The 26,855-nt window shown below is 53.5% G+C and overlaps 2 protein-coding genes across 21 annotated transcripts; one reads left to right on the top strand and one right to left on the bottom strand.

The window, feature by feature from the left end:
• Nucleotides 1-423: 423 nt before the first annotated feature.
• ZNF672 (zinc finger protein 672) lies at nt 424-13,224 on the bottom strand. 17 transcript variants are annotated; one of them, XM_015598097.2, is made up of 6 exons: nt 13,082-13,224; nt 8,866-12,761; nt 7,398-7,524; nt 6,979-7,081; nt 4,727-4,846; nt 424-4,153 (listed from the first exon to the last, which is right to left on the bottom strand). In XM_015598097.2, exon 6 carries the CDS (start codon nt 2,669-2,671, stop codon nt 1,289-1,291), a length of 1,383 nt encoding a protein of 460 aa, XP_015453583.1. In that variant the 5' UTR covers nt 2,672-4,153; nt 4,727-4,846; nt 6,979-7,081; nt 7,398-7,524; nt 8,866-12,761; nt 13,082-13,224; the 3' UTR covers nt 424-1,288. The 17 variants fall into 17 exon arrangements, with proteins under 17 accessions (XP_015453583.1, XP_024896486.1, XP_024896485.1 ...); XM_025040718.1 differs by having other exon boundaries at nt 4,786-4,846; XM_025040717.1 differs by lacking the exons at nt 6,979-7,081; nt 7,398-7,524 and having other exon boundaries at nt 424-2,842; nt 3,760-3,843; nt 4,017-4,153.
• Nucleotides 13,099-24,732, top strand: SH3BP5L (SH3 binding domain protein 5 like). 4 transcript variants are annotated; one of them, XM_006923290.3, is made up of 7 exons: nt 13,099-13,389; nt 13,770-14,333; nt 19,536-19,598; nt 19,767-19,895; nt 21,427-21,588; nt 22,790-22,963; nt 23,443-24,732. In XM_006923290.3, the coding sequence occupies exons 2-7, from the start codon at nt 14,151-14,153 to the stop codon at nt 23,887-23,889; spliced, it is 1,158 nt and encodes a 385-aa protein (XP_006923352.1). In that variant the 5' UTR covers nt 13,099-13,389; nt 13,770-14,150; the 3' UTR covers nt 23,890-24,732. The 4 variants fall into 4 exon arrangements, with proteins under 4 accessions (XP_006923352.1, XP_015453594.1, XP_024896495.1 ...); XM_015598108.2 differs by having other exon boundaries at nt 13,296-13,379; XM_025040727.1 differs by lacking the exon at nt 13,099-13,389 and adding an exon at nt 13,412-13,505.
• Nucleotides 24,733-26,855: the final 2,123 nt, after the last annotated feature.

Genomic DNA, 26,855 nt, shown 5'->3' with positions numbered 1-26,855 from the left:
GGCGCAGTGAGTGTTTCTGCATCTGAAGTGCAGGACCTGATTTCTCTGCTAGGTATGCAATATAGCTTGGGGCCCTGACCCCCATACCTCAAGGACCCAGCTTGCTTTCCCAGTTGGGCACCTGCAGCCCTCTCCTGTGGAGTGTCACATCCACTGTGACAGTAGGGAGAGTGCCGGGTCATTCTGGAGGGATGAACTGGAGCAGGACTACAGGTATGTGGCTCTGGGCCATGTTTGTCCTCTCCAGTAACCAAGAGAAGCAAACAAACTGTACAGGCCTCAAGGAGTCTTGCCCCAGTACAAAATGAAGGGAGACCGTCCTGCAGCATCACCAGGCTGCCTCGGGAGGGGCAAGACCTTGGGGCATCCAGGGGCCAGGCTCCTGGATCATTCCTGAAATCTGCAAACACCAGCCTCAGGTTGTACAGAAGAAGCTCTTGGCACCTGGAGCCCACACACACACTTTTATTTCACTGGCGATAAGAAAAAACTGGCAATTCCAGGGAATTTTCCACCCTGTCCTGTTGCTCCAGTCTGGACTTGGAGGTAACATTCTGATGCTCCACTTGGCAGTGCTCAGCTTTGTAGACCCAGGTGGTCTTGGCTCAGGTCCTAGGACTAATGTCCCCCAACAGGCCGAGAACACTGTCTTGAGAGGCACCTTGACCAGACACCATCAGGCCTGGCCCCTGGGATAGGTGAGTGGCCACGCTGAGGGCTCTCAGCCACCTTTACGTGGGTGGGTCATTTGTTGGAGGCAGCAGGCTAGGTGCTTCATATAGATGTCCTCCAGTGAAGCAAGCCCCCCACCAAATCTGCCTGCAAATTTCGCATCTCAGAAGCCAAGGGAGCAGAGACTAACAACCACATGGAACCAAGAGGCGGGAAAGGCAGGTAGGATGTGTTGGTGGCCACGACCCATGATTATTACCTGAAGAGGCAGGACATCAAAGTATCAGGAAGAAGAGAGGTAGTGGGGACTCGATGAAAAAAGAGAGGGACAGAAGAGACAACCCATGTGGGAAGACAGGAAGGAAGCACCTGAGAGCACCCCAAACGCAGGCTCTCTCCGGGTCTGGGGCTTGTCCTGACTCAGGAACCTACCCCAAGGAAAGGACTGACAACAGGAAAAGGGCTGACAAGGGAAGCAGATGTAGGAACACAAGAGGTCAGGTGAAAGCCTACCACCTGAGGTGGGAAAAGGCGAGAGCCACAGGTCTTTCCAGATGCCCATGTGCGACTTGGCCCCGCTGTCCCAGGCTTGCCTACCACACTCCAGGGAAGCCTCTCAGCAAGGCTCCCTCAACTGGGACACAAGAAGTCCCCGATTGTCCTGTCCTGCTTGCCCAACAAAGATGAGGGCAGCGGCTGTGGTAGCCTGGGTGGCAGCGGCGGCCGCGCGAGCACGCGTGTGGGCCCGCTGGTGCTGCGACAGCGAGCGGCTATGGCTGAAGCACTTGCCACACTCAGCACATTGTGCCGGCCGCTCGCCCTGGTGTGTCTTGCGGTGCAGTGCCAGCTTGGAGCCCACGCTGAAGGCCTTGCCACACTCGGGGCACTTGTGGGGCTTGTGGCCGGCGTGATTGCGCCGGTGCACATTGAGGTTGGACACGCATGTAAAGCGCTTGCCGCACAACTCGCAGCGGTAGGGCTTCTCGCCTGTGTGCGTGCGCCGGTGCTTGGTGAGGTCCGAGCGGTCACTGAAGCGGCGGCCACATTCGGGACACGGGAAGGGCCTCTCGCCCGTGTGGATGCGCTCGTGCACCACCAGGTCAGAGCGCTGCCCAAAGCCCTTGCCACAGGTGACGCAGGTGTGCGGCCGCGCCCCCTGGTGGCTGCGCCGATGGCGCAGCAGTGTAGAACTCTCACTGAAGCAGCGCCCGCAGTCACCGCACACGTAGGGCCTCTCGCCCGTGTGCGTACGCTGGTGGCGCACCAGCGTGGCACTCTCCAAGAAGCCTTTGCCACACTCGGGGCACTTGAAGGGCTTCTCGCCGGAGTGTGTCTGCAGGTGTCGCGTTAGCGTGGAGCTCTTGCTAAAACTCTTGCCGCATACACAGCACGGGTGCCTGTCTGGAGCCCGTGCCTTCCAGGGACTGGCCTGGCCGGGGCTTTGCCCCGCGTGCATGCGCGCATGGCTCCGCAGCCCTGCGCTGCTGCGGAAGGCCTGCGGGCACTGTGTGCAGCGGTGAAGCAGGGCAGCTGGTGTGGCCGGGGTGCCCCTCTGGTGCGCCCGCTCTAGGTGGAAACGCAGCGCGCTCTGGCGGAAGATACGAGCGCACAGCGGGCAGCGGCAGGGCCGCTCCGGTGGGTGCGAGTGGCGCCGGTGCAGCAGCAGAGCTGGGTAGTGTGGGAGGCGGCGGCCGCAGACACGGCAAGGGCAGGAGCGGCGGCGCCATCGGTGTATACCTTGGTGCAGATCGAGGCGGCCGCTATGGCGGAAGCTCTGGCCACACTCGCTGCAGATGTAGAGCGTTTGGCCTGCATGAGCGCGTCGGTGCGCGCGCAGCTCAACGGTTCCGGTGCAGCGCTCTCCGCAGTCCAGGCAGAAGCGGCGATCGCCGCCATGAGCGTGCTCGTGTCTTAGCAGTACCGAACTGTACCGGAAACTCTTGCCGCATTCACTGCACGCGTAAGGCCTGCCTGCCGCCGCTTCTGATGCAGCTTGCATGCTGAGAGCGGCCGGAGGGCGGGAAGTGTAGCACTCACGCTTCGGGATGCACCTCCTGGAGCTGCGCGGTTATTTTCAGTTTTCTTACAGCCTGGAAAGGCGGTTTGCTGATTTCAGGGTTCTTTCTCTCCTGGGCAGGTGCTGTGGCTGGTCAGCCCTGCACCGTGAGCCCTGCAGAGACAAGGTCACTGTGAACTCCACCGACAAGTGCAATGGCTACAGCTTGGTCAACCCAGGGGTGAACGCTGAATTCCGATTCCATTCTCCAAGGGGAGGAAAAGCCACAGGAGTCTTTGTGCCACCAGGAAGGGCAGTAGGGACTCAGAGGAGAACTTTCCTGCAGCACATTGCGGTTTTGGGGAGTGCCTTGCCTGTCCTCTGGCCTTAGATCAGGGGTCTTGGCCTGGAGATGCACTTGAAAACGACCAGGGCAATGAGAAGGCTCCTGGGCTTGGACCACACTAGCGCCTGCCTCTGAAGCCCAGGTTTCCTGAGGCCTGGACTGGAAGCATAAACACATTGAGCAGTGGCGGCCTGAGCTAAGGCTCAGGAGGGGCTGTGGCCTTGGGCAAGGGAATACCTTCCCTTCTAAGAGACCCCAAAGCACTGCTCCTTGGCTGTGGAATGCCTGCTAAATCATCACTGCACACCAGTGTGCAGCCCCCATGTTCCCCTGGCCTAGCCCAGGGAAAGGAACTGATGACCCAGGAAAGGGGTGGAAAGGGAGCATGGAAAATTCACAAACAGTATTATTAAAAGTTGATGGCATTATCCAAGAAGTGCTTTTCACATTTTCAGAGAAGGCCAAGGAGAAGGAAGGGGCATCCTTTCTAATTCTCAGGGGTTCCAAGTTGCTTGCAGGCATTCTGCAGCCTTTCTTCACTGCCCCAGCTCCAGGGATCTGAGAACCTAGAGTAGCAGAGAAGTCCCTTTACAGGGACAGAATCTATTCTGCTGTCCTTTATCTCCAGTGGTGTCCCTGAATACTTCTTACAAGTTGGTCCAGGCAGCTGCCCGGGAGCAGGGTTGGCCTTTGTGCACAGAGCCTCCTATGCCTGTGAACCAGAGCACAAACAGGCTGCACTCACCACTGACTGCTTCCCAGCTGGATCTGTCCTCAGCTCAGTTCAGTGGGACACTGGAGGTTAGGTAAAGTCACTATCAGTTACAGGCTGTGTCACCCAACATATCAGGGAGAGGAAGCAAACAAAATGGTCAGCAGTCATTTTCTTATTAGCAGATGGAAATATATATACCCAGAGCTCTGGTTAAAACACCACAGACAGGGTCTTCATCTTTTGGACACAAATGGGGTCAACTGACAAAAACCTAGGAAGCCACAAACCTGCAGGATGGACTCTGGGGCTTCTGCTCCCCTGCACCCTGGGCAGGAGTGGCCGATGCTGGAAGTTCTCTTGCTGCCTCTGGAGCAGGACGTGTTATGCCTTGTAGGAGTGAAGTAAGAGAGATAGGTGGACTGAACTGAGCAGAGAGGAGAGAAGCAGGGAGAGAAAAAAGGGGGAAATGTTTCATGGAGGAGGGTATTTTTTTAATGGACATTTTCAAATATAAAAAACTAAAAAAACAGTATTACCAATTATTCACTTGCTATTCTGCTTCATCTATGACACTCCTCCTACCCCAAAGACCTTTTTTGGGGGTCTGGAGTATTTTAAATCTCAGACATCTTATTCTAAGAGGATGGGCAAACTTTACAGGGAGTCCCTCACTTCTTCCAGAGGGAAACTTCAGCCTAGACATTGGGCTGCTAATTCTAGCTGGTCGTCAATTCAAAGGAATCTACAATCATGTAAATAAAACCTTCTGTGAATACTCTGTGCTTGATCCCAAATGCCAAAGAGAGCAATGCTCATGTCCTGGTGACTGTTCTGCCTCAGCTGGGGGTCTCCAGGAACCGTGGCACCTCCCAGGCCAAGTTTCTGGGAACCCGCCCTGTGCCAGGTCACCACCTCCCAAGGCACATGCCCAAGGTAGGTAAGACAGCCATGTAAACACAAACGGCATATACATAAAGCTACCATTTCCCCCCATTACCAGTATGAGTAAGACACCCTGGTCTTGGGACAGGTCTGGTGCTTGAGTGCAGGCTGTACCTTCAGGTGTGTCCCTTCTGCCCCTCACCCCATGCTGGAGCTTGTCCCAGAAGAAGGAAATCTGAAAGAAAAAGTAAAATATTACTGTGCCAAAAAAAAAAAAAAAAAAGATTTCTGACCACCGCTTTCCTGACAGAGTTTTGAAGTTGTTGTACCACCACACTTCTTTAACTTTGGAAAAAAATAAGGACAAGGTGAGCTTGGAAAGAGGGAATAGGATAACTATGTATGAATTGGTAAAAAGTTCTAATTGTTCAATAAAGTATTTTAATATTTTTCAAGCATTTAATACTTAGAAATATTTATAAACACTATATATATATAACTAATAAAAAATTACTAAGGAGTAAGATAAACTTGGAGAAAGGTAATATTCACAGTAGGTTAAAGATAAATTCTGAGTTTCATATATCACTTCATTTTTGTTTCTTAATAGATATGCAGGTATCTCATATTATATCTAATTGATGTAGGAAATAGTCAGGATTCAGCACCTTTACCAACAATCTCTTCTGAGGCAGTTCAGTTTTTCTGAGTCAGTATGAGGCTTTTTTCCTGGTTATCTGTTTTGCCAGGGACCAGCCTTTCTGGGACGGGATGGAGAGAAAAGTGATCACCTTGTAGTTTCTCCATCTTGAAGCAAGACTTGGGGGAAATGGGTCTGGGCTGCAGGAGCACGGTTGAGGGCTGTCTCAGCTGTACAGCCCATTAACAGCAGCCACAAGCTACATGTAACTACTGAGCACTGGAAAGGTCCAAATTGAGATGTGCTGCAAGGGTCAAGTACACTACTGATTTTGAAGATTTAATATGGGAAAAAAATGCAAAATATCTCATTAACGTTTAATATTGAATAAACGTTGAAATATTTGGGATATATTGGGTTAAATGAAATATTGCAATTCATTTCACCTGTTTTTTAGGAAAAGCAAAGATTACAAATGTGGCTCACATTTTATTTCTATTGGATGGTGCTTACCCACATGGCCTTTCCAAGTCCTGGGACAATGTACAAAGGGAGGATAGCCCAGTCCACAGCCCCCAAGGCTTGGCCTGGGAGGGGCTCACTGACCACACTGACCCTCAGGGCCTCAGAAGCCAGAGCAGAGGCCACTGTCCCACCTCCCAGTACTCAGGGCCCTGGTGCCCTTCCAAGGGGTTCTCCTACACTTCTGGAAAGTAGGCATGTGCACTGCCGACCAGGAGACCAGCTGTGACTCATATAGTACCTCTTACTGCTGCTCTCCCAGTTGTTACCAGCATCAACATATAATGACTCTGACAAGGAGAAAATTCTGACAGGTTCTAAATTACAGAGGCTGGGGAATGAGAGAACAACAGAACTGCAAGTCTATTAACAGATGCTGACCAGCTAACCAAAATCGATCACATTCCTGTTTGCCTGCTGGAACTCTGAATTAATTCCAGGGGGCTATTTCCACAGATTTTCTTAGCCAGGCCCTGTCTAACCCCAGGAGCCCCCTCGTTTACATGAGGGCTTCCAGACTGCTGCCCCAGCTTACCCACAGCAGTGGACATTTCTTTATGTGGACTCTGCTAGCCCAGAGCTGGCCCCGCTCCACCTTCCCCACCCTCTGCCCATGGCTCATGAAAATTCTTTCAGAATGTCTCCTTCCTACTACTTGATGCATAAAAACACTTGCAAAACTCTGGGACGTCGGACAAGCTGTCTTTTCTACCTAGCCACGCTGCTGGGGGGATAGATTCCAGGCTCCAAATTGGTCTTTTATCTGGCATTTTTGGCTCAATGAAACCTTGATTGACAAAAAGACTTCGGTTGTGGAAGTTAAACATTTTTGATACAACTCTCATGTGTTTGTGTATATGTCCCCATTTTACCCTTCCAGCAGTCCTTTGAGATGGGTACTACTGGTTACCCCCTTGTGACCCAAGGTTCCTCCTGCAGCAGCTTGCCCAGAGTCACCCAGCATGAGCATGGCAGGTGGGTGACTCTGCCTGGGATAGGAAGGGGACAGCAGGCCTGGTGGCCTATCTTTAGCTCTCCCAACAGCTGCAACCATTCTGGGCCTCAGCTAGCAGGCAGCAGCTTGGTGGAGAGCCCCAGGCGGCCCCAGGGACCACCACATGTGGACTGGGCTGAGCATTGATTCCTTGTGGCCCTGGGGGAAAGGATACTGAGAGTGTGAACAGAAGTGGGTCAGGGTGCGGTACCTCAATAGGAGAGATGATTCTTCTGCTGGTCTCACTCCGTCTCCTTAATCCCCACCACTGCCCCAGCCCTGAAGACATTGTTGTGTCCAGGACTGAGACACACCTGGAGGATGATGAAATCTATATGCATATAAAAGTAAATTATCCCTTTCTCACTCTTGGGTAGGGAAGGAATCTAGAGAGTAGAAAAGTCTACCTGGCCCTCTGAAGCTTGCTTTGGGGCCCTTTCTCTTGCAGTTCCTTCCACCTAGAAAGGCCACACCCCACCCCCATTCAGGGCTCTGGTCCAATAACACCTCCTTAGAGAAACCCCGCTGAGCACCTTCACACCACCATCCCTGTACTTGGCTTTAGTCTGAATAATCAGTGAAAACAACAGGAAACAGTGATTCCTATCCACTCTGCAAAAGTGTCAGCACCTTTTCTAGGTGAGGGTGCAGTGTGAAGTCCAGAGCTGGCTTCCTTCTTCCACTAACAGAATCAAGGTCCAGGGCTTCACAAGAAGGTTCCCCTCCAGCTTCAAATAAGGTCTGATGTTTTAAGGAGCTGGTGGAAATAAGAATGACAACTCCCTCGCACCCATGTGCCCAAGCCTGATTCTGATCTAAATACATTCTTTGGGAAGTTTTCCCTTCACCAAGATTCTCCTATGAAATCTGGCAAGTGTGGAGGAAGTATCCATGCTGGCTGGGAGAGAACATTCAAAGTAGGATAGCTTATTTTCTGCGTTCCTTTGACACTTGGGCTAAACTGCATTCCAGAGGGGCCAAAGCACCCAGCACACCCTCCCTGGGCTTGGCAAGAAGCTCGGCACACCTAAGGCACTCAGTGCTTTCTAAAACCGCGGTATTAACCTGCAATACAGTCTCAAACATTGTTCCTGCAGTCGCCCTCTCCTCCACAGCCCCATCCCCTGTGTACACTGCAAAGCTCTCCTTTGGTTTACTGGGTCGCAACTGCAGCCTATGTAGGGGAACTAGAAAGGCCAGCGTCCCGATTCTGATTCTTTTATGACCAGCTGTGCGACCTTGGACAGCCTGCCTGTTAAAACTCAGTAAAGGAAGCTACCATGTTTCATATGAAAATAGGGAGGTCGAAATATGTGCAAGTCTGAGAATACGGTTGCCGAGGTTTTAGGATTTACTCTCTTCAGGAAACTATTCAGAGAAGGGACCCGGAATAAGGCCTCTGACTTCCACTCCTACCTCCTCAGCATCCTGAACATTCTGCAAGACCTTTGAAGTCCTTCCCCTGATCATGCTCCACTCCGGGAGCTTCGAGAGTAGGTGACTCATTTTCAGACTTGGCGTCTGGTACTCAACGGGAGCCCAGCACAACTATTCGCGGAATGAGGAAGGCCGCACCCAAGTAGGTAGCCTTCCCTGACCCTCCCGCAGCGCAGCCAATTCCAGGCGTCGTAGCTAAGTTAAGTCACAATTTGCTGGGCAGATTTTCCTTTGGTGGCACATTTCCCACCCTCCGGCCTGCTCCCAGCCCTCGGCGCCAGCCCACAGGAAAGGCAAAACGCAGTATCAAGAACGTTGTGGGCAGTAGGGGCGTTTAACGTCGCGGAGCCCAGTGGCTGCTCCTGCCCTTTTAATGCGGTTCGGCTTAGTGATGCCTGCGTCGAGGGGCTCTCAGCCCTGAAGGTCACAGGAGGACCGGCGAGAACGCGCAGAGGGTCAGGCCTGGGAGGAGCAGGCCGCGCGGCGGCGGCGGGCGTGCGCCGTCCAATGGCTGATCCCGTCACCCTTCCACGTCACTCGTTGCCGGGGCGGTGCTCAAGATGGTGGCAGAAGCTAGACGCCCCGAGTGGACAAGCCGGGCGACAGTTGCGGACCGCTGCCCTGCGCCAACCCTTCCCTCCCGGCCCCTTGGTCCCCTCACCGGTTGCCAACTGGCTCTTCAGACACCGCGCGGCTCCTACTCAGCCGGCTCGCCGACCCCTGCCTCCTGGACTGCGGGACTGGGGCGGGGAAGGGAAAGAAGGGGCTGGCCGAGGGCGCGGACGCCGAGTCGGGGGAGCAGGGAGGTGCCTGCGGGTTGGGGGTCAAGCTTCAGCCTCGCTATCCGGGGTTGGTCACTGGTAGGCCTCACAAGGGTAGCGTCACTGGTTGCTGGGAGGACTAGGAGGCGTGAACGCTTCAGACCGTGCAGCCCCGCAGGCTCCGCAGAAATCACAACGAGGGGCGGGCTCACAGGGCGTAAGGAGGATCTGGCCCTATTTCCTTTTCGTATCAAGGCCCCGCCTTCCTCCCCGGCTTAACCAATTCCTGCTCCTTCTCTGTCCGCCTCTGCACCCATGCGCACTGCTGCAGCACCACTATCTGAGTCTGGGATGCACCACCTGGTGTACCGTGACGCGCGCGCCCACGGGACTACCGACGGGTGGCCCTGCAGGTGCTTCCACCCACCCGAAGCGTCCTGATAGTGACTTTTTACAGTGAGGCCAGACTGGATACTTGTTATCTCACGTAATCCTCGCCACAGCTCTGCCAAGGTGGCTTCTACAAGTTAATGACTAAATATCATGCTTTCATTCTTAAAGCGTTCGTTTCAGTCCCACATACAATGAAAACGGTAGCTTCTGGTGCTTCGCCAATGATTCCAAAGATGTCAACTGACACTGTCTGCCAACAGGGAAAGAAACCAGTACAGAAAAGTGAAATCTTAACAATCTGGAGTCATGTGAACAGGAAAGAATGCATAAAGTTAGTGAAATCCTGAATTGTAGATTTTACTTTTTTTAAGCAATGAGGATTTTTATTAATTTCAAATTGAAAACATATTGTAAAACCAGATCAAAATGGACTCTAGGAAATGAAAGGGAAAAACAAACTTACAAATTGCATCTATAACACAGTAATTTTAACGACGTGACACAGGAATTAAGGGTCTTCTACATTAATTTAAACAGAAAATAGAAAATGATTGGAGGTTGTGCTTTTTGGGGGGAGGGAGGTGCTTCTTACAATGTACTGCCAACTTCAAGGTCCCGGACGCTGATTCTGAGGCTGCTACTTATTTTTACACTTAGGCAGGTATATGAATTGTGAAGAGCTGTAGTAACTAGATATAGGTAAACTAGATACACTCGGTATAGCACAAAAAGCCTATCTGTTGAGAAGATATTTAAATTAGCTTTCTTTAAAATACAAACTTTTTCCTAGTCTTTAATGATGTCCTAGTCCTTAATAAAATTTCTTAGTCCTTAGTGATAACTTAAAATTGTTAGATAAAAATTATGTTCAAAATCCAAATCTAGGAATCACAGGTTCACAAGACATAGAAAATGAGCTTAAAACTATGAAGCAGAACCTTCAGGGAAAATCAGTTTCAAAGGAAAATACAAGGTAAGTATAAAATCAGTTTTTATGATTGAAACACCTTTAAGGCTAAGCACAGTAGTATAAACAATGCTAGCATCACATGCAAACTTGTAGCATCCTTAGAAAATATTTTGATTTGGGTTATTTTCACAGATTGGGGCATTTAAAACTTAAGTAGATACATTTAAACTTAACATAATGAATTAAGACTTTAAATAATCTTACTTTTCCTAATAAAGCTTAATTGAGGCAGTATATTATTGTGCCTTAGGGCCTGGATTGAGTTTGAAAACTGGTACCATTACTCAGCAGTATGACCTTGGGCCAATTATTAACTTCTAGTCCTCCATTAGAAGTGGAGTTATAATATACCTCAGTTGTGCTGAGAATCGAATGAATAGACATAAACCACTCAGAACAGTGCTTGGTACAGGTAAACACTGCATTGTGTTAGCTGTTTTTATCATTAAATGAGATGAGCAACTTGGAAAAATATTTTACTTCTGAAAAACCCAGATTTAACAAGGGTAGAAGTAATTCAGGGACTTTAATAATGGAGGTGACACAAATGACAATGGAGACCGAAAGACATCTGTTTTGTATTGAAGACACGGAAGTTCAAAATGTGCCAGGAAGAGATTACAGGAAAGGCATACTCCGGAACTGTGCTGTCCAATAATGGAATCATCAGCCACATGTGGCTATTTATATTAGAATTAACGAAATTAAAATGCAGTTCCTTAATAACAGTAGCTCCATTTTACTCAGTGGCTCACGAGGCCAGTGGTGACCATCTGCAGAACTAATATAGAACATCTCTATCACTGCAGAAAGGTCCACTGCAGAGTGCTGCTCTAGAAAATTGTTAATTTGTCACCTCCATCCACATTGGCCTCAATGAAAGGAGCCAGTGCGCAGCCCCCAACCTCCTCCTACCTGCTGAGGCTTGCGTTACAATCTGTACAGGAGGCTGTACTTGATGTAGTTGGGTGAGGACCAATCCTGGGAGAGGCCAGTGGACACATAAGGCATGACTGTGGCAGGCTGGACATTACATGTGTGCAGGACATTTCCCACTAAATGCAGCAAAGCTCTGTGACAACTAAAAGCTCTTGATTGTGAAGCATTGGAGGAAAAGGGAAAGGAGCTGTGGGAACAGGTCCAAGGGTGACAACACTGACGTGGTGCCGAATAGGGACAGCGGGGAGGATTCAGGCCAGAGTAGACAGAAGGTGGGTAATATGGTCATTACAGTGAAACTCCCATTTCACAAAATCAAAGTGACTGCTGGAGACTAAACAAATAGTTTGATTTCTATATGTAACTAAAGTAGGGAGGAAGCAAGGGAATTAAAATGTTAATGAAGCCACATTCTGAGACTGCAGTGTGCTGATCAGCTCTGCAGCCAGGCAAGGAGGACACCTGCAGAACAAAGGAAGATTTCTGCTGGATAACTAACTACCCATTCTCCACACCTGTGAAGGGGAAACAGGAACCAAGAATCATTTCCTATGGTTAAAACCTTGGGGAACCTAAGGATTAAAGGCTGGGAACCGCCAGCAGGGCCTTTACTCTACATATTTTTACCTTTTTAAGCTACATACTCTTCCCCTTCCTATGGGTTATGTCCATGTCAAAGGAACTGGGTTAAGTCTTTTTAAACAATAACTCACAATAACTAAAGAATTATATAGAAACGGAATTCCCTAAACACTCAGGGTCCCTCTCACTCTCTGCCTCTGAGAGGAGCCCACACTCTGTCGAGTATTACCCTTTTCCTAACTTTCCTTTTGACTCTTTGGCATGTGTGAATTCTTTCTTCACTCTCCGCCAAAAGACCCTCTTCTTCTCTTCTACAGGGCTTGGTCTCCCTGTCACTTGGGGAAATATGCCCTGTCCTGCATCATAACTTTTACTGTTTCTGCATGTCAACTTGACAATAAGGACCATGACAGAAGGCTGAGGCGTTACTGTCCACCAGACCGGTCCACTTAAGACACTCAGCGTCCTGCCCACTTGCTGCAGTAATAAATGTCACTGCTGGAATTTTCAACATAAAACTCCTAATTTTGTGGAAAAAACTCTGGAATTACTCTTACAGGCGTGTTCGGCTCTATTTCTTACACCTTTTTTGCTGTGGTGAGTTAGTGGGAGGGAACGAGAGAAGAGGCCCAAAGGGAAGGCAGTTCAGCCCATTTGCGCTGCACATGTCAGGGCAAACCCTGAGCCCGCTCCGAGATCCGGCTTTCTGCAGAAACACAGCGCCCACCCTGGCGATGCAGGCAGTTGCTCCCAGGTTGCTCCGCTCACATCCTCACACTGGTGAGTACCAAACCCCGCCTCCCCGCAGGGTCCTGACCGCTGAGGCGCCGAGTTCGCGTTGACAAAATTCCTGGTGAGACGTTCCAAAGGACAGGTCCTGGCTCTGGGTGCGGCCATGCGCTGGCCAGAGGCCTGGAAGACAGAGATTTACCGTCAGATTTACTGTCGGTTACACACCGTCATTAAAGGGTACCACGGAGTTCACAGCAGTGAGGTCAGTCACATCTGGAAACCACCGCCGTCTGAACGGCGGCGTCCCCTGGTACCCGGACTCAAGCTGCCCGACCGCCTAGGTCGCCATCCCACCAACGCGCCGTCGCTGCGGCGGATTTCCTAGGCGAGGCCAGAAGTGGGTGTCGTGAAGCAGGAGCCGCAAAACCATGAAGCAAGATGGCAGCGCTCTCTCTAGAGGCGGTGTCCAGTCTTCGTTCTATATCTAGCATTTTACTCACCAGGCACTCTTGACTTCCATATCCCGCCCTAGTTTTTCTCAGCGCAGCTCGCTCATGTTTCCGTCTCATCCAGCTGTGGCGGGGGAAAGACTGGAGGTGACGCCAGACGCACCCGAGCGCGTGGGGTTTCACTTTGTACCGAATCGCGGCGGGCAGGACGTGACCCGCAGGCCGGAGGGCGTGGTGCCGCGTGACGTATTTCCGCTTCTTTTCGTCCGCTTCGTGTTTGGTTGGACTGGCTCATCGCGGGGAGGGAGGGAGAGGTTGTTTTCAGTGGCGGAGCTTCGCGCACGGGAGGGTAAGCACAGGTGAGGCTGATGTGGGGACCTTTGCGCCCGCCTGTGTCGGGGTCCTTGGGGTTGAAGAAGCGTGTGGTTGGAGACGCGGGTCGGACGGTTCGCAGCCTGGAGAGAGAGACGCAGAGGTGGGGCGGGGCTGGTGGTAACGCGGTGAATCTCAGGGGGCGACGAGCGGCAGCCGAACGGGATGAGACCTGGGGCAGCCGGAGGCGCTGTGGGGAGCGAGGAGCAGGACCTCAAGGCCTTGAGGGATGAGAATTGGAGGTGGAGCGGGTCGTAGTGAGGGGCATGGGAGACCGGGAGGGGTGCCTCATTGGCCGAGGGCCTGGAGGCGCCGGTGGCCGACGTTCTGATGCTGAGCGTGCCCTTGGCCTTTGTTTCTCTTGCAGCTCCCTGGACAGTGTCGTCCGCAGCCTGCTCGGGCCCAGCCTGGAGGCACCTGCCTCCGTCCTCCCGAATGGTGCGCCTCCTCGCAGGTCTTGGCCCAGGATCCAGGCCCCCTTTGCTCCCTGCCTCAGAACTGCCCCGGGTCCCTCCTGGTGGGCTCCCTGCGGCTGGAAGGGAAGAACTTTGGCACAGACAAGGTTGTAGTTCTAGGACCCCCACTGAGAACTTGAATCGCGTCCTCTAACCGAGTGTGAGGTTCTCCCTGCGCCCCCTTACAGTCTTTGGGGAGAGAAACCCAGAGCCTAGGAAGCCCCAAGCTGGGGCCCTGGTCCCAGCATGTCAGTCCTCTCCTGTGCATAGGGCTTTGCCCTCTTAAGGTGGGCATGGCTGAGTTCAGGCAGGTTCCTGGGGGGCGGGAGACTCCCCAGGGGGAGCTGAGGCCAGATGTTGTAGAGAATGAAGTCCCTCGGAGCCCAGTCGCAGAGGAGCCTGGAGGAGGTGGAAGCAACAACAGTGAGGCCAAATTGTCTCCAAGAGAGGAGGAAGAACTGGATCCCAGAATACAGGTGAGGAGACTGATGGGGGAGAGTCAGGGGTACCAGCTTTGCTGGAGACCTGGCACATGAGTGCACTGGGGCAGGAGAAGAAAACAGGTTTGTCAACAAATCACTGCAGCACAGTGTGACAAGACCTAACAGATTTGTCTGCGATGACTGGCCCAAGTGCCTGGAGTGTGTGGCTTAAGCCTCACTGAAGGAAAGGGACAAATGGCAGACCCAAGAGGCACACTTTAGGTGGAGTGTAAAACTGTTCTTTCCAAATAAGCAGAGGGGCTGTCAGCCCAGAGATGGCGCAAGTGGGGACTGAGTGGGACATGAAAGGAGGTGACTCTGACTTTAACTCAGTGCCTCTCAGGAGTGTTCACAACTGTAAAGGGTGAGACTTTTGTGTCTTATAATGGTGGCGTCAGCTTTAGGCCTGTAAGGAACTCTGATGCGTTCAGGTCCTGTATCAGTTGTGGTCAGGCTTCAACAGTGCAGATGCTCAGCACTGAAGATGCTAGGTGCAGCAGATGGAAGGAGAGCGGGTTAATGGCCTTTGAACATTTATAGGCCTGTTAGTCAACTGGGTGCAATTTGAGGAAGACCTGGAGGAGCAGTGGGTGAGGAGGGATGGGTGGGCACCACTTGCAGTAGGTATTTGGCCAGACCAGGCTGGATCACAGTGTTTCCAGGAAGGGGCTGCGAAGGGCTCCCTGGGGAAGCCACTTGGGCAGGTGAGGGCCAGGATGTTTCTGTGTGTTTGGGGTTGAGTCTGTTCTGTGGGCTGTGGCGTCTCCAAGATTCTGATGTGCAGGTGACTCACCTATCAGTGAGCAGTAGCGTCCCTGGGTTTGCATTCCGGGGTTTCTCTGTCAGCAAACCTTTAGGTGACTTCCGTGCGTGCAGAGAAGTTAAAGCTGGTCCCAGCATTCTTCCTGCCCCCTCAGTGGGGCTCCCAGGATGTGTGTGGGAGCCATCCATGCTCACAGTGGAGCAGTGGTGAGCCCTTCGTTTACCAGTATGACTCAGTGACATTCTTGCTGTGTCTCACAGGCATGGCGTTGAAATCAGCTCAGTTTCTCCTGCTCATTCTACAGATTTGTCGTCACTGAGGAAACAAGTGGTAGCAAAAGCCTTGGGCTGAGACTCAGCAGCCTCCAGCCCGAAGATTGTGAGTTCCATGCAGGTCAGGCGATCTCTGTGAGCCTCGGCTCTTTACCTGTGAAGTGAGGGGTTGGTCTTGCAGCTTCACACGGCCCCTTCCCGCCCTGCTCTTACGTGGTCCCACGGTTCTTTTCTTTATCAAACTCTTCAGTTTACCTCTTGGTGAAAGTTTGTAGGTGGCACTTTGAGAAAGACTCCTGTGCTCATTGGGGAGCAGCCACGTAACATGAGGAGACACCCTGGTTTCTTCACACCTGTGCAGAAGTCTGCTTTCCCGGTGCCCACACAGAAGTCACTCCTGTGTCACACTGTCCAGTCCTGTGGGCACTAGCCTCAGCTGGCTGCTTAAGAAAATCAATTAAAATTCAATAAAATCGAAAAGGCAGTTCTTCCGGTGCCGTTGGTGATGCAGAAGTAGAATACTGTGTCATCATGGGCAGTTCCATTGGATGGGCTGTGTGAGGGGTGGAGGGAGAGCCCTGGCCTCCAGCAAGCCTGCCGTGTTCCTTGTCCCTGCACTGAGGGCAAGCAGGCCCTCGTCTGTCTTGCCAACCTGCGGGGCATGCTCTGGGTCATTTAGGGAGAAGAGGCCCCTTCATCACGGGTGTACTCTCTGGGCCATGCTCCAGCCTCAGCAGGCACTCAGCCTTTCTGGGTGAGGAAGAGAGTGGGCGTGTGTCTTTGGAGGTCCCTTTTAGTTGACAGTGCACAAAAGTCTTCTGGTGGTGTGTTCTAGCACCTAACGTGGATTCTGGGTGCATTCAGTGGGTCCACCCCTGCAGACCCATCAGAACCCACCAGGTAACACCAGTCAGAACACTGGTGCCTGAGCTGTGCCCAGACAGTGGGATTTTGGTCTGGGTAGGTGGGAACTGGCCCTAGTGTGTGGCCTGGTGAGTTACAACCAGGTATGCCCCGGAGGCAGGGACCCTGTTCAGGTGTTTTTGGAACCTTGAGCGAGGCTCTTTGTGACTTGGGTACTGGGTTCCTCAGCAGGCAGACAGCCCATGACCTCATTATCTGGTGAGACTCCTCTGGAAGTCCCACAGGAAAGCCAGCTGAAGGCCAGCTCCAGGCCTATGGGGAGTGTCCTGTCCCCCAGGGAAGGCCACTGTATGTGCCCGTGTGTTGACCTCAGCATAGTTCTCTGAGACCTCCAAGCTGATCCTCTGCTCTGGGAGACAGTGTGTCCCAGGAGGGGAGCTGGGAAGGTGGGTAGTGCTGCGGGTTGGGGGATGCTGCACCACTACTTTCCTCCACCCCTCCAACCGTGACTGTCTCAACCCCTTTGTGGCAGGCACATTCCTTGCTGAGGCGAATAGATACACTCACACACTCCTCCTTAGACTCTTCAGGGTGACCCTGCAGCCTCTGCATCCTCATCTGAAGTGAAGTGTCAGGTCGGCTGCCATGGGCAGCCAGCGTCCTCTGCTTCCTGGCCCAGCCCTGCCCAGGCCTCCTGCCCCTGCGCTCCAATGGCCTGCACAGGCGGGCAGCCACCTGAGCCCTAGGCCTCTGCCTCAGCGGCCTGGTGTCGGGGGATGCGCTGTTTGCCTGGGAAGGTTGCCTCCCTGCTGGCAGCGGACTCAATGATGGTTGATATTCACTGACTCAGACTGCCAGGAGTCCCTGGTGGGGCAGGCCACAAGAGACATGTCGCCAGCTGCACAGATGGCCCCATGCTCATCAGATCCCCTAAGCCTCGCCTTGGGTCTGCCCCAGCCTGGCTGCCCCCACTCCCTTGCCCACCCTGCCATCCAGCCTGTTAGGACCTTTGTGACTTGGAGGGAGAGACCTCACCAGAAGATATCATTGTGGCAGGCGTTGTGCTGGTGTGAACCCTCATCCTTGGCCTATAGCCAGCACCCTGTGAGTCTTTTTTCCAATGGGGGTCACACCATGTAGAGCTGCTCACTCCCCTGATGACCTTGTCAGATGCTGGGAGCACTTTGGGCATGGAATCAAGTGGGAACCCACAGGGACATTGCAGGGTGGCCTATACCCGCTGCTTCCCCTTCTCCCCCGAGGCCTGTCCTCTTCTTACCAGGGCCATGGTTTTCTGAGGGGATGGTACCTCTCCTCTGAGGCATCCATCCAGGGACATCCTTAGTCCTAGGAGAGTGGTCACAGTAGCAGGAGTGCCAGATGAAAGGGCAGGTCCTGGATCAGCCCCAGCTCCATCCCCAGTGTCCTGTCTCACTGTCTCTTGTCTGTGGAAGCAACTGAACTGAGAAAAGGAGTGTACAGATGGGGCTGGTAGAGCCACTGCCTGTGCCACAGAGTCTGAAACTGCTCTGGGCCAAGGTACCCACAGGAGCTCACGACAGGCTGCTTCACACCCTGAGGAATTGCCTCTTCTGAAGGCCTGTGGGTGATCCCATCAGCTGCAAGTGACAGTGTCCTTGTTAGGAAGGCACTGTGAAACTTAGAGCTGCTTTTGTCCTCCCCTGGGGCCCCTAGGCCCTGTTGGCCTGTGGTTCCAGACTGTCTTGTCTGATGGACACTGGGTTGCGTGGCTAACCAGGTGGTCATGAGCACTAGCTTCTACCCACACTGTCCAGTACGGGAAGCACTTGCCACTTGGTCAGGTTGAGATATGCCCCGAGGGTCTAATGCACGTGGATTTCAAAGGCAACGAGAAAGACAGTGTAAATTATTTCAAAAAAGAATGTGAAAGTGTTAGCAGTTTATATTGGTAAACTGTTGAAATTGTAATCTTTGAGGTATATGGATTAAATGAAATGCTTTGTTACAGCATGACCTATTAGGCTTTGCTTTTTAATGTGGCTGCTAGAAACTGAAGAGTGTGCAGGAGGCTGCATGTCTGTTGGACAGCTCAGCTCTGCCACACTCAGGGGGCAAGTGTGAGAGCATCTTGCAGCGGGGTCTGCATCGGGTGGGTATGCATGCTTTTACTCCTTGTTTTGGGCCTGGTGCATTCCTTTTCCTGTGATCAGGGCGTATACCCTCGTTTCCTGGACTGCACTTGCCGAGTCAAGTCTCCCCAGGTTTGAGGAGGGTATAGACATAAAAAGACTGAAAGGTGACCATGCGCTGGGTGGTTGGAGGGCTAGTGTCTGGGCCACGGGTAGCAGGCAGACGCAGGCAGGGTCTTTCAGTGAGCACTAGGCCTTTCCTGGGCACTGCTTTGCTTTGGGAGTGTCCTTGGCCTGTTGAGCTCCAGGAACTCCACCGAGAAAGAGCAGGGGCAGACACTTGAGGCCACCACTCCTTCCTGTTCTGTCCCAGAGGATCCTGGGGCCTGTGTGTCCGGTGACCGCTCCCTGAGGCTCTCTCTCCCTGGCACAGGATCTGCTATGCGCAGACCTGGGGTCGCTATCACCCCATGGCCCCAGCAGGCCTCATGCCTCTTGAACTACCCACTCTTCCCTGATCTGGCCTCAGTTGTCCACCGGGCCCTCATGATTCTGCGTTTCCTTGGGGTACTACAGGTGGCCTCCACCATTGTCTCCCTGCCTTGTCCACCGGGCCCTCATGATTCTGCGTTTCCTTGTACTACAGGTGGCCTCCACCATTGTCTCCCTGCGCTCCCCACATGTCCCACTCCTTGTGCTGGGGATAGTGCCAGTACCCATTTCCTGTGCTACAGCCTTGCTGGCTTCTCACCTGAGCACCTGCTCTATTGGGTCCCCACTCCTCTACGTCACTGGTGCCTTCGTGTGTGCACCAAGGCCAGCTTGGGAGTGAATATGCTGGATGTCGTGCCCCAGCCTGGTGTTCCCTGGGTAGGTGACCCTACCACCTCACCACCCAGCAGGCCCATGCCTCCAATGGCTCCCCTCACTTCCTGGGCCATGAGCTGCCACCTCTCAGGGCTCTTGGGTTGCAGGTGCTGAGCTTTGATGGTATGCATACTTAAATGTGTCCCAGGGGCCCAGGGCAGAGACTGTGGGCTCTGGCTGCAGTGTGGGGAGGAGGTGCTGCGGTGTGGGGGCACAGACTGCAGTGTAGGGGCAGCTACTTCATGGTTCTTTTCTCCAACCTGATGAATGGACACCCTTGGGGCCCATCCTCCTGCTCTCACCACCCTGTCTGTGGCAGGAGGAGCTGGAACACCTGAACCAGGCCAGCGAGGAGATCAACCAGGTGGAGCTGCAGCTGGACGTGAGTATCTGCGTTCCCTCACCCCCTTGGGCTGGTCCTGGGCCATTGCCACTTGTCTCCTTCCCTCTTGGGCATGGTGGAGAGAAGGGGCATTGTAGGAAGCTAAGGGCACTGGGACCTGCCCACGTGCTTCCACCTTCTCCTACCCACTTCTCTGTCCCTTGCCAGGAGGCCAGGACCACCTACCGGAGGATCCTGCAGGAGTCTGCTAGGAAGCTCAACATGCAGGGTTCCCAGTTGGGGAGCTGCATCGAGAAGGCCCGGCCCTACTATGAGGCTCGTCGGCTGGCGAAAGAGGTATGGCCCATCGTCTGCTATCCCGCGTCCCGGGAGCTGGTGCCAGGCTCCCTGGTCTCTGTGTACAGGAGGCACTTGGCCTTTCTTGTCACCTGTCCGTACATTTCTCTTTCCTTGGCTCCTGTCTCTCTTTTCTTTGCCTACCCTCCACTTCTTTACCTTCTCCTTCCTTTTTTTTTCTGTACACAAATAAGGTGGGTTCACTGGTACAAAACTAACTGTAACTAATTGGAATAAGATAAAGAAGAAAACTAGAGTCACCCCAAATCCTACCGCACACGTGGCTCATGGTTCTTGTGCCTGGGATTTGTTTTGGTTGACCATGGTAAGGCAACAGACACAGAAAAAACAGCCTTGAAAGAAGAGGTTGTTACTTACAGTTCCCAAGAGTGGGGCATGCTGCGCCATGCAGGGGCATGTGGGGAAGCACCTGGGTCCCCAGGAGGAAGAAGGTGCCAGGGCAGGAAGGTCTTGACCCACAGCCTTTTCGCGGTTTCCATGGAAGGGAGTGGATAGGATAGAGTAAGCACTTGGAGCAGTCTTAGGACAGGACAGTTTGTCATTGGGGTAGGCTCTGGGCCATGGGGTAGGCCTTAGTTTTCTGGTTCCTGCCCTAAGTGATTTAGGGTAGGGGCAGCATTGACCTGGTGTGTGAGGGTCAGATTAAGGAGGTGGTGGGCCTCAGATTGGTTGATTTGCATGTGAAAGATATGCTGGCGGGGGGGTGGGGGGGGGTGAGGGGTTAGGGATTTACTATCTCTAGAAATTAACTAGTCCTGGGAGGGCCAGCAAGGCCCCCAAGGTGTCAACATGTCATAAAATGTAGAAAATAAAAAACATGATTAATATAGTACAGATAACCCCTTAAAACTTTTTTTGTATATTATGTGTGTGTGTATAGATATACATCTCTGGCAAGATGGGATTACACAATGTATGCTGTTTTTATACCTTTATTTTACTTGTGTTATGACATAATTCCATGTCAATAAATATGCATCCATACCATCATTTTTAAGGGCTATTTAATAATTTCTTATATTAAATGTATTATATTTAACCAGTCTCCTAGAACTGGAAACTTAGGTTTATCCCAGTGTTTGTTTGGGAAGCAGGTTGATGAATCTCTGTGAGTACTTGTCCTTCAGCTTCCCTGGTCGTGGTCTTCAGCATACTGTCTTTCTGAAACAGGCCACGCTACTGGCTGCCTTCCAACAAAATGGTGTGGACCTTTCTTTGTCCTCCCTTTGGCAGAAGGCCAGTGGCCTTTGAGACTGCTAGGTCCACATAGTCACCTTTCACTGGTAGCAGGATCCTTTCCATCTCTATTTCTGCCTTTATTTCTTCTCTTAGGCCACATCCCTACAAAATATCTTCATAGAATGTTGCTTCTTTGGCATCCATCCTTAGTACAATTTGAGAGGTGATGCTAGCGTTGCAGCAGGCCCTCCTCTTGTCCTCACCTGGGTAGGTGTCCGTGGTCAGCTGTGGTCCCTTGGGGCTCCCCATTCTGATGGCCCTCTCCCCCCAGGCCCAGCAGGAGACACAGAAGGCAGCCCTGCGGTATGAGCGGGCCGTGAGCATGCACAACGCTGCCCGGGAGATGGTGTTTGTGGCCGAGCAGGGCGTCATGGCCGACAAGAACCGGCTGGACCCTACATGGCAGGAGATGCTCAACCACGCCACCTGCAAGGTAGGCTGGCTGTGCCTGCTATTCTCCCAGGGTCCCCTGCTTCCTCGCTGTCCCTGCACCTATCCCCTCCTCTCTTATCTCCTGCCCTCCAGCCTTCCCTCAGCCACAACTGTTTCAGGCACAGTCTGTCCCTTCTCTGCCCCATTTGGTCCCCTGAGGCTTCGCCTCCAGATGGGGGACCAGCCCAAGCACTTCATCCCTGTTCAGCTCTTTTGCTTCTGTTTTCAGAACATTCTCCCTTTTGTGCTTTTGAGCTCTGCCACTATACCTTGACTTTGGAAGTATCATTTGTGTATCATTTTCAAGCTAACTGAAGAGGACCAGGGACAGGGCATCACTGGCATCAGCAACCATCTGCTGCTTTCACTTGGGGAAGGGCAGGTGTTTCAGTCCATTCAGGCTGTTATTACAAAACAACACAGACTTGAACAACAAATGTTTACTTCTTACAGTTCTGGAGGCTGGAAGTCCAAGATCCAGGCCCAGGCAGATCTGGTGTTTGGTGTGGGCCCCCTCCTGGTTCTTGGCTGGCCGGCTGTCTTGTCGCTGTGTCCTCATGGTGTGGAGGGACAGGCAACTCTCCAGGGCCCTTTTACGAGGGTGCCGATCCCATTTGCTAGGGCTCCACTCATGACCTGACCCCCCCTCAGAAGGCTGCTTCCAACTCCATCAGCCTGGGGATCAGGTTTGAGCATATGGATGTTGGGGGCACCAGCATTTAGTCTAGAGCAGCGCATATCAGCTCCAGAGGCTGGTCACACCTCTGGTTCTCTGCTCCCCAGTTTAGGCTCATGGCCTGCACAACACTGGGGGAGGGTCCTGGAAGCTACATGTGGCAGGGCTGTACCATGGCTGGAGCCCTTGCCTGCTTCCTGTTGGGACATAGACACTTGGAGAGCCTCGGCTGCAGCTGCTGGTCCCCACAATGGGTCTCTGATGGTGATGGCTGTGGCAGATGTGCCCAGACAGACACTTCCAGCTTCTCACGTGCTGTCTGGAGGGCCCTAACCCCCTCTCCTGGCAGCAGCAAAGTGGAGGCCGGCGGTGCAGGTAACACCAGGCAGGTGCAGGGATGCACTGCTGTCCTTTGCGTCTCAGAGACATGTCCTCTCCAGGCTCTGCAGACAGTGGGAGGCCCCCCAGAGTGACATCTGGAGTGTGGCCCAACTCTGATGTGTGTTGTCTGCCCTACCTGGGCCAGGTGAACGAGGCAGAGGAGGAGCGGCTACGAGGTGAGCGGGAGCACCAGCGGGTGACGCGGCTGTGCCAGCAGGCCGAGGCCCGGGTTCAGGCCCTGCAGAAGACACTCCGGCGGGCCATCGGCAAGAGCCGGCCCTACTTTGAGCTCAAGGCCCAGTTCAGCCAGATCCTAGAGGTAGCCACGTGGAGAGGAGGAGGCGGGGTGCTGTTGGGACAGATGTGGGAAGGCATGGAAAGGGCAGGGACGGGTGCTGGCCTGCTGCTGGTCTTCTAGGATTAGTGTGGTGGGCCAGGGACCAGGGACATGTGCGAGGTAGGGTGGGGATGTGGGTGCTAGTGGAGAATGGAGTTGACAGGAGGTAAAGAAGAGAACAAGTGAGATTTGAAGGAGACCAGGAGGAATGGGGAGGAGGAACTGGCTAGGCAGGGAAAGTGGACCAAGGGAAAAGAGGAGGTGGGGGCAGGGAGGAAGAAGAAGGTGGGGTTGGGCTCAGGTCTGGGTGGAGTTTGGTGGGGAAGCAGCAGGTATGTTTGTGTGTGTTGGTGGGGGGGGGTGGTCCTGGCACGGGTGCTCATGTTGGGTGGTGAGAAGGGCCAGGGCTGTAGAGAGTCACGTAGTAGGTCGCCTCATTCCATCCCTTTCTTCCTCCACAGGAGCACAAGGCCAAGGTGACAGAGCTGGAGCAGCAGGTGGCCCAGGCCAAGACCCGCTACTCGGTGGCCCTACGCAACCTGGAGCAGATTAGCGAGCAGATCCACGCACGGCGCCGGGGCCTGCCCCCCCGTCCCCCAGGCCCGCGGCGCTCGTCCCCTGTGGGCGCTGAGGCCTGGCCAGACGGTGGCGAGGACGGTGACAGCGGGATCATGGAAGGGGCTGAGGGAGGTGCGCGGGAGGAGGGTGGAGGCTTGGGGCCGGGTCCCGCCCCCGACGCGGACACGCTGAGCCTGTTGAGCCTGCGCACTGTGGCCTCGGACTTGCAGAAGTGCGACTCCGTGGAGCACTTGCGCGGTCTCTCGGACCATGCCAGCCTGGATGGCCACGAGCTGGGTCCCCGGAGTGGGGGCCGCGGGGGCCGCCACCAGCGCAGTATCAGCCTGTAGCCTCATGCTCAGGGTGGCCAGTGCGTCACACTGCTGATGGTCCACGTGGGCCGGGTAGGCTGCAGCTCCTCTGCTCGGGTCCCTGCTTCTCCTGCAGAGGTTGGGTGGGCTGTGTCGGCCCTCCTGTCAGTTCTGCAACACCCCCCCCAGGTGTTGCAGGTGACAGCTCTCTGCCTTACCTTTTAGGAGGCTGCTGTGGCCCTCCCACAGTCTCCCCTGCTGGCTGCTCAGCCTGTTGGTCCCTTGCTGCCTTTTTCAGAGTCCCTTCTTTCTGCTGGCCTTTCACCACAGGGAACTTGGTTTAGAAGGTGTAGGGAGCCCATCCCAGAAGGGGGTGCTGGACCTGAGTGAGCGGACAGGTGTTCTACCCATCTCCCAAAGGCCTAAGGGTGGCAGCCCTGCACCCTTTCCCAGCCTGCCCTTATGTCACTTATAAGGTGCCTCTGAAAGACACCACCCCAGTCCCCTCAGCTCTCTCCTCATGACCGAAGCCACTTTGTGTGCCCCAGAGTAGGACTTGAAAGGTGCCAGTGTAAGGGAAGGTGAAGCCCAGCCTACCGTAGGGGACATCGCAAAGTCCACTCAGGCTCCCACATGCATGGCATCTCCCCAGATGGGCAGGCCCTCAAGTTGCCCAGGTGCTAGTGGCTCTCCCAATGTCCTTGTGGGGTGCAGGTACAGGTAGGTCCTGGGGGCCGAGGCCCTTGCCATCCTGCTGCCAAGGCACTCATTTTTTCTGGGTAGAGGATGCTGAGCAGACTCGGTGCCCTCCTCAGAGTGCCCCTGGGAACTTGGTGCTCCATCCCAGCCCAGCAACACCCACTCTGGGGTCCCTTGGGCATTCCTTTTTAACCTCCCCATGAGGGGAGGAGACCTGCCCTCCACAGGGAGCAGCTCTAGGTGTCTGGTGGTACTGCCAGGCTGTGTGTGGGGAGAGGTGGGGAAGCCAACTGGGTCTAGGTACCTTGGGGAACCTATCCCTCCTGTCCCACCCTAGGAGGATTTGTGCCTAGACCTGTGTACCACTCAATCAACAGGGAGCAATGGGCCTTCACATGGAAGGTGTCCCCTGATCTGCCCTCCACAGGGAGCAGCTCTAGGTGTCTGGTGGTACTGCCAGGCTGTGTGTGGGGAGAGGTGGGGAAGCCAACTGGGTCTAGGTACCTTGGGGAACCTATCCCTCCTGTCCCACCCTAGGAGGACTTGTGCCTAGACCTGTGTACCACTCAATCAGCAGGGAGCAGTGGGCCTTCACTTGGAAGGTGTCCCCTGATCTGGGGTTGAGGCAAAATGGTCACAATGAGAACCACTGGTTTGAGGTGGCCGTGGGTGATGGGGAACAAGAGGGTGGGTGTGTGTGCATCTGTGAGTGGGAAAGGGTCTGTTCCTGATTTTATTTAAATAAAATAGTTTATGTAACAGTAATGTTTATTACCCCTATCAGAGGACAAGGCAGGAGGGAGAGCAGGGCCATAGGGCTCTTTTGATGGAGCGATCAGGAAAGGCCCCCGAAGATGAAGGAGAGGTGGACCTGAAATCTAGCTGGGCCACGGGAAGAAGGCTCAAGATAACGGGGCTGCAGTGAGCTCGCACAGGGGAGGCCCCCACCCCTCCTGCTGGGCAAGTAGGGGTCTGTAGAGTGTGCGCTAGAGTGGACACATCAACCACTGTGGTGGCCCAGATGAGAGTGCCAGCCCTAGATTTGAGCACAAGGAAGGGGAGGGACACAGGTTGAGGGATTTAGCAAATAAATACATAGGACACCTGCTTAAATTTGAATTTCAGACAGAGTGGCCTTTGCTCTTACAATGTTTAGGCCATACTTAAACTAAGTTGTCTGAAATTAAAACTTAACACATAAGAGATGACTTGCAGGTCGGGCCTGACCTGCTGAGGGGCAGGAGGGGCTTGAGGGCCCTTGGACCCCAGCCTGTGAGGCATCTGGTGGAATCGGGTGTTGGGGACAGGGACTTGGAGTACATACATGACAGGGGCTTTGGGATGGTTCCCACCAGGTATACCCATGTCTACAGCCAGATGAGGAGGGGTCAGCTAAGGGAGGGCTGGAGACCAGCTGGAAACCTGTGGGAAATGGGTCTCCCAAAGTATCTGAGGGGGCAGAGCGAAGGTCAGGAGTCGGAGGAATGGGGGGCTCAGCAGTGACTGGTGACCTCAGATGGCAGAGGGCCCCGAGCCACTATAGAACATGCAGTGTGTGCCCCATGACAGATACTGTCCTGCTGTGGGACTGCAATTTCCTGACCTGGCTTATCTTAATTGAGAAATAAGGAAAGTGTGAGAAGGCAATTGGGTGCCAAAATACTTCTGTATGCTTGGAAAAGCTGCTGAGAGAGTGTGGCATCTGTCCTTGGCAGGTGAGCTTCCTGAGGTGACACCAGGGTCATCCTTCTCTTCCCATGCTCTGGCAGCGAAGGGCTGGTTGAGCCCACCCAGTTTCTTGTGGAATCCCCTGTCAGATAAGGCAGGATTGAGGAGAGCAGGAGGGAGAGGCTGATGTGCTTCCTTTATGTGCAAGGAGACTGCCACAGCGCATCCTGACGGCCACCAGTGCCCACCCAGCCTGCGTCTTGTGCCAGGCATGTGCCCTGACCCATCTCATTCCCCCAACAAAATTATGGGGTAGGTGGCAGTAGGAGACAGGCGTAGTGGGGTGCGGGCCAACCCAGCCTTGACGAAGGTAATGGAGATGGTTGGACTCCTGGAGACCTCACTCAAGCCCCTGAGTAAGGGGTTATTCAGGAACCAGAGATGAGGCTGCAGAGGCGGTAGGTGCAGGCGCCTCTTAGGAACTTTTACAGGAAAGAGGAGCTGAGAAATATCAGAAAAGTCAAGGAATTTTGTTGTTTCAAAGTAAGCAAGAGATAGTTGCGTTCTGGGGGATGTGAGATGTGGCACCTCGTTCCTGTGCCATATGTTACATGCCACTGAGTGGAAATGAGTGCTTC

This window comes from Pteropus alecto, unplaced genomic scaffold (genome assembly GCF_000325575.1).
Source record: "Pteropus alecto unplaced genomic scaffold, ASM32557v1 scaffold78, whole genome shotgun sequence".
NCBI classification, from domain to species: domain Eukaryota; kingdom Metazoa; phylum Chordata; class Mammalia; order Chiroptera; family Pteropodidae; genus Pteropus; species Pteropus alecto.
The sequence above is the reverse complement of the archived record's forward strand: the minus strand, read 5'-3'. Positions and strand labels throughout refer to the sequence as shown.

What these genes read in the sequence shown, in the direction of transcription:
- ZNF672 (XM_015598097.2), bottom strand. Translation starts at nt 2,671, where the DNA reads ATGCAAGCTGCATCAGAAGCGGCGGCAGGCAGGCCTTACGCGTGCAGT.
- SH3BP5L (XM_006923290.3), top strand. Translation starts at nt 14,151, where the DNA reads ATGGCTGAGTTCAGGCAGGTTCCTGGGGGGCGGGAGACTCCCCAGGGG. An exon ending in TCAACCACGCCACCTGCAAG is followed by an intron (nt 21,589 to 22,789) that starts GTAGGCTGGCTG and finishes TACCTGGGCCAG; the next exon opens with GTGAACGAGGCAGAGGAGGA. An exon ending in AGTTCAGCCAGATCCTAGAG is followed by an intron (nt 22,964 to 23,442) that starts GTAGCCACGTGG and finishes CTTCCTCCACAG; the next exon opens with GAGCACAAGGCCAAGGTGAC.